The sequence below is a fragment of the Typha angustifolia genome, chromosome 11, assembly GCF_048772165.1.
Source record: "Typha angustifolia cultivar Huaian chromosome 11, ASM4877216v1, whole genome shotgun sequence".
NCBI classification, from domain to species: Eukaryota; Viridiplantae; Streptophyta; class Magnoliopsida; order Poales; family Typhaceae; genus Typha; species Typha angustifolia.
This window is the reverse complement of record NC_133249.1, coordinates 16426042-16437500: the sequence shown is the minus strand read 5'-3', so window position 1 is coordinate 16437500 and position 11459 is coordinate 16426042. Positions and strand designations below refer to the sequence as shown.

The window sequence follows — 11459 nt, the reverse complement described above, 5'->3', positions numbered from 1 at the left end:
AAAAAAAGAGATCGTCAACAAATAATTTGTTCCTAATGCTGACGTTATGCTGAGGTTAATGATGAGGTACGAACCCTGATCTAAAAAGACAGCTTAGTTAACCAAAGAAAAATATGTCGCATCAAGCCTTTAATGCATTAATGCAAGTACAGCATCTGCTCGATACATCATGAAATCTTGTCATGTCTATAGACGGGTACTATTTTATAGATATGGTATGATGATTAGATTCTCTGTGAGAGAGTATTTTGGTAGTGAACTAATTATTTCAATTTCTACGGTAAGATAAGTTTGAAATCAACGGTGATTCCTCAAATTTGTGAAAACAAATCAAGGAGGAGCCAGAAAAAGTAAACTTTTGTGCCTCGAAATGAGATGCAAATTAATCAGTAGGTGCATTCCTAAGCTAATATCTTTTTAAAATTTTAATGTAAATTTGTAGTCTACTTCTTCTATAAATTTACAGTATATATACAGACGTATTTAAAACTTAATATATATTACTTATGATTTTAACATAAATTTCAATATATATATTTAAATTTTTTTAGATACTCAGTTTAACTACTTCGTCTATTAGCGCGGACTGCCGCATGAGGAAAGCCTCCCAACCTCAAAAGGTGAAGGAACAATGCATTTATTTTTTGAATAATAAAACTTAATACTCTTTCACTCCCTATTTCATCGAATGAAAAATGTGCATATTAGCTCCACGCGAGGAAAGGAGTCTATTTGGTAGAAGTTATGTCTAAATTAATAATCTCCATTATGCCTCATTTATTTCAAAAATAAAGTAAATTTTAGAATAAATAATTTTTTTGTTATTTTCAAAATGAAATCTTTATCAAGTAAGGGTGTAAACAAGCCAAGCTTAGCGAGCCAAGCCCAGCTCAACTTGGCTCGAGAGGTGAAAAAATTTAGTTTGACTCAAGCTCAATTCAATCTGGAAGTTCAGCTCGACTCCAGCTCAACAATGCTTGAACTCGGCTCGATCTAAAATCTTAGTGTTATATTAAACTAATCTAGATAATGATACCTATAAATATATATTTATATTACCCAATTTTTAATATGGGACAAAATATCTTAAGAGGCTCCATGAAAAAAAAATAGAGAATAAATAGTATATTGAATCTTAGTTAATAAGAATTGCTTTAACCAACTATGGTATATGTTATACTTTTATTCTAGTATATATGTATATAATATTATTTCATATATTATATTTTGAGCCTATTCAAGCTCAAAAATTCAGCTCGGCTTAGCTCATTTAGTGCAGCTCGACTTAGCTCATTTAGTGCTCAAGCTGAGCTAGCAATTTGATAACCCTATATTTTAGAATAAAAATATAGTTATTATTTTTGATGTGATATAAAATAAAAAAATAATAGAAATAATTTATTTTATTTTTTATAAAATTATCACCAATATCATTTGATTTGATATAAAGTAAATTTATAATATATATATATATATATCAAGGGTAAATTAGTAATTGAATTAGTGTTCGGAATAAAGAGTTATATTCTGAAAAAAAATTATTCCTAAAGCTTAGGGGTTATAAGAATTAGCTATTTGATATTGAACTTTACATTATTTGCAAGCAGAACTTGCCAAATTGGGTCATTTATTAAAAATTTAATCTGATTGTTATAATCGCTCTATTTGAAAACTGAGGAAACTAATATTTCATATGTTGTAACAAACATTATTCTTTAAAAAAAAGAAGGGAAAAAACTATATGTTCAGTGAGGATCTTGCATTTCATTATCTCAAGTAATTCAAATGTGATACTGAATAGTAAAAGAAAGTTACAAGGTATTATGTAACAAATGTGAAATCAAGATATCATTTTTAGGCCTCGTTTGTTTAAAAATAAAATTAATTCTAAAATAGATATTTATACTTATTATCCTTAAATGAGATTTTTATTTAGACTATTTTTATGTTTACTTATTTTTTAAATAATAGTATAATAATTATATTTGTTGTAATATAAAGTGGAAAAAAGAAGATAGAAAAATATGCTCTATTTTTTTATAAAATTATCTTAAATATTATTTGATTTGATATAAAGTAGATTAATAAAATAAATATCAAGAATAAAATAGTAATTATATTAGTATATAATATAAAATTTAATTTTAATAAATATAGCAAAGCCATTATTTCCAAGGAAAAACATCTCAAAGCCAAAACTAAAAAAATACGCAAGAGCAAAAGGAGGAGCTTATTACATCTCTTGATCTGGACAGACTCGCATACTTCAACCTGCATCTAGTCAATTCGAACGAACAGAGTCCACAAGGTTGAAGTTTTTTCTTATATAATCATACTTCAACCTGCATCGATCTGATTATAAATTTTGGTAGCTTAATTGCTTTAAAACTTTAGAACTAAAGTTACACTAGAGAAGAACAAAACTCTTCACAGTGCTTGGGCTGGATGGAGGGGTAGGTCTGTCTAATAAAATGAAAGATATGATAGGTAGACTATTTAAAAAGCACTACGGTACTCTGGTCTCTGGGCCTACAGCATGACTTGTTCGATTTCAGTAATGACAACAAATATCTATTTGTAACAATGGCAAAGACTTCTATAGGTAAATATAAATTTTTGAATATTTATTCGTAAGGAGGTCTCTAGTATGGGCACACTGGCCAGGGTTAAAACTGTAATAACAATCGATTTTTCTCTTACCCTTAAAGAGTTTTCTAATCATTAACTGCTAGCATTTGTGTTAGGAGCCTTCTTAGTTATCTAACTCGACCAGAAAAGCATAAAATCCGCATTTCTACCTGATAAATGCTCGGTGTACCTGAAGGGCATCTAAGAATGCTCCGAATGCTTAGGAATAATTCTTACGCATAAGAATTAAGAGACAGAAAGCACATATACTTACCTCAGGACTTTATGGGGTAACAAGCAAAAACGGTTTGGCATTTTGGGATGCTCTAAATGGCTCAAGTTAAGGCAACATTAGAGTTGAAGCTCTGCACTGATTGCATCTTTCGCTATACTCAGTAGGCAGGTACTGCACGTGTATTTCAACAAGCCTCTCATCAGCAAATGACGAATTTGCACGTATCCCTCGAAATAAATTTGCAAGGAATTCCTACACAAAAAATAAAGTATCATATAGACCCATTAAAGAAGGCTCTATTAATAGATCCAGTCCTGGCAAGGGGGTAGACGTAAAATGATTACAAACCATTTGTTGAAATAAATGACAGGAATCATAGGAATCTGAGACAATCTCATGGTACAAGGGACAGATTACAACAAAGAAACGGGCAGCATGCCAACCTTAGGTCTAGGAGAGCTAACCAATTATCGACTTAATTAAGTGGATCAGTTCGCTGAGCTGCTAACAACGTAGGCAATTTCATACCATCCTCAGGGAGTATTTCACCATCCTCATCTCCAGGGATCATACCTTCCTCTTCTTCCTCCCTGTCCTTATTACAATGCATTGAAGCTGGTGAGACAGATCTTTCTCTAGTCCTTTCAAAGTGCCCTTGAGAACCTGAAGATCCTTCAAGCCACCTTTCTGGGCTGTTTGATGCTCCTGCCTTGCCGTTCACATAATTGCAAGGGGACCCAGATCCTTCCTTTTGTAAGCTAGGGAAGTGATCAAGATCAATCTTTCCCATGTTCTCAGCATCAAGGGATGGTGATTTTTCTTTCTGATCAAAGCTTGGGATTAGCAAAACAGGATCCCCAGTTCGAGGAATAGTAGGTGAAGTTCCCTTGTCAGAGAGTGGTGACTCCTCCTGTACCAGGCTAGAACCAGCAACAAGCTGGTCAAAGTCATGGCTAGCACTGTGGCTACGACTCCTGCTGGGTCTGTGGTCATAGTTCCAGCTCCGGCTCTGGCTCCGGCTCCGGCTCCTACTATGGTGCCCTCCAACATGAAGCCTCTTAGGGCTTGGGCTATACCTATGACTCCCGCTGCGACTTCTGCTGCGGCTTCGGCCTTTACCTATAGGCTTGTGATCATGGACATCTGGTTCATGACCATCTTGGTAACCACGACTGTACCTAGAAACATCATAAAAGATATCCAATGCTTCTTTAGGCTTTGAGAAATTGTGGAGTTACACGAACTTATAGAAGATTAAAAAAAGAATGCTCCAAAAGAAACTATATTCAGCACTGACTACCACCGAAACATCATGAATAGTTCAGTCTCGGCAAGCAAATAGAATATCTTTTCACTTCCAGAAACTAGTTCTACAGGTTTAATTGTACCATCAGGAACTTCATATGGGATAATATACTTAATTCTGAATGGTCCCAAGGTTTCTGCGTTGTACCAAATATCCATAATGCTATGGCTTTAGTTAGAGAGCAATGAAATCAGAACACATACTATTATGAGAGACAAATGTCACTAGGCATGTGGAGTCACAATTACCTGCCATGAGGCTCATGATCGTTATACCCATGACCGCTCTCAGATCTTCCTGAAGGTGCCAATCCTCGCACACCCCTTCCACTATGGCTTAAATCATTGCGTCCAGTATGTGTGCGGTCTCCTTCACGAACACTAGAACGAGGACCCCAACGGCGAGACTTGCCGCCATATCCACCACGTGAAACCATAACCCGTAATTCCTGAGGAACACGCTGGTTTGCCCCTTCCAGAACTTTCACAAGATCTGCTGCATATTTTGAATCTTGATCACAGAAAAATGTGTAAGACACACCAGTTGCACCTGCCCTACCAGTCCTTCCTATCCTGTGGACATAGTCTTCGACACCAGTGGGAAAATCATAGTTGATGACAACCCTACATCAAATTGCAATAGAAGGCATCTAAATAAGACGATTAACAGATTCAGAACTACACAACCCCGAAAGAGGAGAGAAGGCAAACAGCAGGTATCATAATCTAGAAAACATGGATACTCCTATACTCTTACAGTATTTGTATTGGATATCGTATCGGATGCAATACTGTCGGATACATATCGGATACTTCATTAAAGTATCCGAATTTTTCAAATGAAATTAATATTATAAATATTTCTCAGATACTTCTTAAATACTTCCAAAATTCCTGCCGATAGAAGTCAAAATGAGACTATCATCTTTCATTTCTTATCAGATTTAGAAGGTTCTTTTTTTTTTTGTGAAAAGATTGAGTTTCCTAGTTTATCTTTTTATTTATATTAGGAAATCATATTACAATGATTAATTTCTTTTGATTTATAAATTGAATTGCTTGTTTATCTAACATCTTTCAATATACTACGCGATACTAGATCTTTGTTACAAATGGTATTTCTTTTAATAAGCTAATTGAAGATCTCCTTATATAAACTATCATACACAAAAATAATATAAAATTTCCTCAATTAAGAAAATGAAAGTACAAAAGTTCGCTAATTCATATATATTCTATATATATAAATATATGAGCTATGTATCCTAGGCGTATTGTATCCTTATTATTTAAAATTTGTTGTATCTGCCTATATCCATACCATATCGTATTTGTATCTCGCATCCATTACTGTAAACATGTTTTATAGATCATAATTCAAAAAATTTCAAGAAAAAATTATTTTTATTTAATTACTATAACATAAACATGGCTATCTAAATCAATGTTTTAAAAAGCGGCCACCCCACCGCTAGCGCCTAGGCGGAAGGCGGGCGACAAGGCAGATGACAAGGCGGTCTAGTATTTTTAATATAAATAAATATAGTATATACAGAAAATTTAATAGTGCACTAAACCAAAACACTAAATAACATTATCACATTGGCTAATTGTTTATTAGTAATAACTAAATAACTGAGATATCTATTTACTAACTCTAGTTTATTCACATGAATCACATTTCAAAATCCTCTAATCAAAAATTATATACTTAAATAGCAGGCAATTAGTAATTCCCCCAATTAATAATGCATGATACTGAAAAAAATTCCTTCTCTGTAATCTTAATTCAATAATTCATAAAGCAATTAGCAATTAACTCCTCTAAATTTCTAATTAATTCCTATAACTATATATTATAGCAGATTAAGAGTAATTGAAAAAATAAGCTAGGAAAAATTGGGAACATTTAAGCTAGGGAAAAGAAAACAGTAAACCCATTGATTCATAATGGGAGAGAGTGGGAGAGAGAGAGAAACTGAGAGAGACTGAGAGAGTGAGTGAGAAAGGGAGAGAGGGAGAGAGAGGAGAGATAAGTACCCTTGTGAGAGAGACTAACTAAGAGAGTGGGAGAGAGAGCATCGCACGTTGTCGCCCGATGCCGTCAACCGCTTGCCGCCTTCGCTGTGGTCGCCGCCTTTCGCTACTATCGGCTAGGGAAGAGCTAGTTCTAGGGTTTGTCGATGAGAGATGTGTAGCAAGAGAGAGAGAATGAGAGATTAACATAGTGTTTGGTTTTTTTTATATTGGTTAGTTTTATTAAACCCGATCCGCTATAAAATCCGACCCGCTCACTAATAACCGCATCTCGACTTGGCGGGCCAAAGCGCTAGCCCGCCAAGTCGGGCGGGGCGGCCCGCCTAGCGCTATTTAGCGCCTAGGCAGCCTGCCAAGGCGCTTGGCCGCCTTTTGCCAACGCCTTTCTACATGGTATGGCGGCCGCCTTTTCCGCTTTTCAAAACAGTGATCTAAATGATGGTCTGGTTAATTTTACAACTACAAACTATGAGCCTATTGATGCATTTAGTTCAACCATATCCAGAATCAATTACTACTGTACCACATATGGCCTGTTCAAAAGCTTGGTTACATCTAAGGCATCAACCAAACTATCATCTCAAAGCTTATGTTAAAATGAAGCCTTACAGAATTAATCTTTCATCTCTTTTCCCCTACTAACACTGTGCAACTCAAAGAAGGTAGTCAAAGAGAGGAAACTTAAATCTTGTCGTGTGTTCCATTATATTAAGGCAATAAGGTAATGTAACAATATAGTTACATGATAACTGATAACTATTGCATAATTTAAAAGGATAGGTTGATAATTGGTTTAAGAGATAAATGATAATTATTATAGAAATTAATTTTTTCATCTCATTTCCCATATGTGACAACATGCATCTCAAAGAAGGTAGTTCAAGAGAGGAGTCCTAAATCTCATCATGTTGATAAGACCAAGGCAATAAAACCATATATATAACTAAGTTAATTTTAACATAAAGTAATATATCATTATGTGATTAGCATGAATTCAGAAGGCTGGTTAATAATTGATGAAAGAGATAAATAATGTCTGGAATTTCAGTATGTTTGCTCTGTACGCATGTAACAACCTAGAGAGAGAGTGGAAAATATATATAACAATATAAAAAAAGTAAAATAAAATTACTAACGACAAAATAATAATAAACATATAGCAATAATAAAACTAATACTGGAAATATATCAAAATTACGAACATTGTTAATTTTTGTAATTATCCCCATTTTTTATTCATTTGAATTTCTCTTGATTATTCTCTCTTCTCTTTATTTCATCTCTCTCTCATACCACACCAACAGGCCAACAAACCCCAATTCAGTAAACCAGGTTGGATCCGGTGTTCTCTACACCCTGTTTGATAAGCTAGATCGGATCTAAAAAGCAACCCACAGGGACATGTCCCCTCTTCTCTCACATTTCCTCTCTTTCCCGTTTTTCCCCATGGCAATCAAGCAACAGATTCAGCAACCTTAATGTCTGATGAGCTCCTCTAATGACTTCTGTGACCTCCAATGATCACCGGCAAGAGCGTCGATTTCTGATTCTTATCAGTTTATAATTATTATATTAATTAAAGATCAAATTTATTATATAGATAACTGATAAGTCAACTGTCAATTAGAGTAATATTGCTAATCACATTCAGATCTTCTTTCCTTCACTATAAGCGCATTGAATAGCCACCAAATAGTTGAAATGAAATACAAAAGGCACACATACCTACAATAAACCAAGCAGGCATAAAAACAAAGGTCAGATGTAACTCAACCTGATATCTTTTATGTCCAAGCCTCGGGCAGCAACATCAGTTGCTACTAGTATGGGAGATCTTCCTGTCCGAAAATGGCCTAAAACCCTATCTCTCTCAACCTGAGATTTGTCGCCATGAATAGCAGCTGCACCAAACTGCCGAGTAAGAGTTCTAGCAAGCTGATCACACATCCTCTTAGTAGAGCAAAATATTATGACCTTGGAGCCTGGATCCTGAGATCGCAGGATCTGTTCCAACCGTCTAAGTTTCTCCAGAGGTGTGATCACTTCCACATACTGCAATAATTAGAAATGCCAGAGATAACAAATGAGTATTTCTAGTGAATTCACCTGATTGCACTTTCCCAAATCACAACTAATGAATCTCAATTTGTTCCACATAGAATAAACAAGGCACAAGTTCTATCAAACTTAAATTGCTTTAACAACACATTTAACAATCACAAGCTTTACTCTTGCTTCATTGATGGTGATTAAAAAATATTTCTCATTATATTTTAGGATTAAGAAAAGGAAGTAATAAACTGTTTAGATTTCCAAAATCCCACATGTATCCGTGCCTGGATGAGAGCTGTATTTCATTCAGTACAACAGTTAGGTCCAAACCTGAGTAATAGCATTGTTGGCAACAAGCTCGTCAATTCTTCCAATGTTCACCTGAATAGCATGAACAAGGAGATCCGCTGCAATTCTCCTGACTTCTTTTGGCCATGTAGCAGTGAACATAAGTGTTTGGCGGCGATGTGGTATCTCTTTCACAATTTTCCTTATTTGTGGTTCAAACCCCATGTCCAACATACGATCAGCCTCATCAAGGACAAGATATGAAACCTGACGAAGATTTATTCTTCTCATTTCCAGTATGTCATTCAATCTTCCAGGAGTTGCAACAACGACATCAACTCCACGATCTAAATCTCTCAACTGGGGACCCTTTGGGGCACCTCCATATAGACACTTCAAGAAAACAATAAGGATGATGGTCAACTATAAACTATTAGGATAACTGGATAATAATGAATATTGAAGTAGTCTGATGTGATTAAAAGCACAAATACGAAAGAGAGCTACTACATGTTAGCTACAGTTATTAAACATGAGCTATAGAAATTTCCAGGACACCACACTGATTGACTTTAGACCTGTCCAACACTCTAGGCATTCTTTTTCTAGGATCACACATTGAATGGCCATATACCTTAATGATAGATCTCAGTATTATAGGTCATCACTATCTACTGGTGATGCTACTACTTATAATTCAGTACCATCTTGTTTAGAAAAGAACTGGACACAATAAGCAACTGACTAATTCAAAAAGATGTGGAACTAACCGTGCAAGAAATTCTTGATGATCTCCCAAACTTCACAGCTTCATCTTGAATCTGTGTTGCCAACTCCCTTGTTGGTGCCAGAACCAAAACAGTTGGACCCATCTTAGAGTTGTTTCGGAGGCGTTTGAGATGAACAAATCCTGGAATAAGATAGCCCAATGTCTTGCCTGACCCTGTCTTTGCAATAGCTACAATATCACGACTTTGTAATGCAATTGGCCATGATTGAGCCTGGATTGGGGTGGGATATGAGAAACCAGCATGGTGTACCTGGAAAAAAAAAATCCCCAACCCCCATAAGGAGGAATACCGGTCCAAAGTCAAAAGGTTTATAAATTTTGTTCCTCTCTCTCCCTCTTTCTCTCTCTCTCTCTCACACACACACACACAGAAAACTAAGCCAACGCCAGAAGTGCATCCCACGATTGTTGGAGGCCACTTGCAGACACAAGATGAAGCAGGAGCAAGGGCCTTCCTTTGTTTTGAGTTGACCCAAGTGCCATCTCGAACAAAATCTCTGGAGGCAACCTCAGCCATGAACTGGTCACTCAGAAAGCCCTCTCCAAGGTTGCTTGCTGATGCAAGCTAGGCAAAAGGACCTCCTTATCTTTGGACCCAGGTGGCAGCCTGAGCCACATCACTGAAGACAGCCTCAGCCACAAGCTGGTCATCAGGGAGCCCTTCCCAGTATTGGCCCACCGTAATGGGCGCTTCATCTATACGCCAACCTCGCTTCAAGAGGGTGGCACAATGGAACACAGCGTACGACATTAGCTCCACCCTGGAGCAAATATCGCACCTGCGACAAAGATGTAGAAGGACCGAGATTCATAATCGAATCTTGAGTAATTGAAAAATAGGTGTAGCGAATACTAATAAGCAATATAGTCTGCCGATCTTGTATACCAGTAGGCACAAAATGCTCCCAACTACAGCTAAACTAGGAGACTATTAGAAAGATACCTCTTTAAGAATTTCTGCTGGAAATCCTGTAGACTCAAATGTTGTGAATGGTGCTGGCACATCATCTCCCTAAAAGGAAAAATAAAATTAAGATAACACCAGTAAGTTCTAATCATGGTAGAATAGAAACTAAAACAAGAGAGATTGCTGGAAATTTTATTTGTGAATCATGAGATGAAATAGGTCTCCTTAAACGTGCAAGTGTAAAGGTAAACTAATATAGTAAGAAAATGGTTCGCTAGAGGCTAGGTGGCTTTGCAGTATGGAACGTAACCCGGTGGCTTATAAGGTGATCAAAAGAAATGGTGAAGCATAGAGAAACTGATCAAGTAAAGCAGCACTGAGGATCAAGAAGTCGTAAATACGGTGATAATAATCTCATGCTGATGACGGTAAGCTTCTACAGAGGACACAGCTCCCGCAACTGATGACAATCCATGCCCCCTGGCAGATGTAGTCCTCAGATCGTGTGAATCCTTTGAAAGACGACGGTGATAGCGGGTGTCATCATCATTGGAATCACGACGGTGGTGGTGGTGGTGGTGGTGATGGCGGTGCTGATCAGCAGAGACGGCAGCAGAAGTGGAGGATGATCCGATGACCGAGGCAGACTTAGAAGGTAGGCGTGGAGGGGGAGGGGGCAACAAAGGAGGGGGAGGGGGAGGGGGCAGCTCCTCCTGGGGGCGCTCATATTGGGTGACGTTGGTCTCTGGATTCCAATAGTAGAGGTATCCCGTGGTGCCATCAACCAGCCCACGCCACGGTTTCGGCAGGGTAGGGTCTTCCGGCGCATAACGCGGTGCCGCACCTCCGCCCATAGTCCTCCTCTTATTTTGTCTTTACTACTTCCCGATCGGGATCGAAAACCCTAAGACTCTTAGACGCAGGAGAGCCAGATAGGAAGGACGAATAAATCCGAATCCCCAATACAATCGATAGTCGATAGCTGACGAGAAGGGTCTCGGATCTGATGGGAGAAAAGAAAAGTAGAAAGCCAAGGCAATCTCAATCGTTCGCCTTCTCCTCCTACTCCTCCTCCTCTTCAAAAGAATCCAGACAAGGAAATGGAAAAGGGAAAGAATATGAAACGAGTGGCAGTGGAAAGGGGGAAATGGGAATAGCGAGACGACCCGGTCGACCTGGATTGGATATTCAATTGGACCGTTTCGACTCAAGTGTCC

At 37.3% G+C, this 11459-nt stretch overlaps 1 protein-coding gene across 2 annotated transcripts; it reads right to left on the bottom strand.

Annotated features, from left to right (window-relative positions):
• Positions 1–3129: 3129 nt before the first annotated feature.
• Positions 3130–11416, bottom strand: LOC140770539 (ATP-dependent RNA helicase-like protein DB10). Of its 2 annotated transcripts, none has more exons than XM_073111766.1 (7): positions 10644–11416; positions 10279–10347; positions 9316–9585; positions 8588–8938; positions 7980–8257; positions 4418–4792; positions 3130–4035 (listed from the first exon to the last, which is right to left on the bottom strand). In XM_073111766.1, the coding sequence occupies exons 1-7, from the start codon at positions 11094–11096 to the stop codon at positions 3339–3341; spliced, it is 2493 nt and encodes an 830-aa protein (XP_072967867.1). In that variant the 5' UTR covers positions 11097–11416; the 3' UTR covers positions 3130–3338. The 2 variants fall into 2 exon arrangements, with proteins under 2 accessions (XP_072967867.1, XP_072967866.1); XM_073111765.1 differs by having other exon boundaries at positions 3130–4041; positions 10644–11387.
• Between the last annotated feature and the right edge of the window lie 43 nt (positions 11417–11459).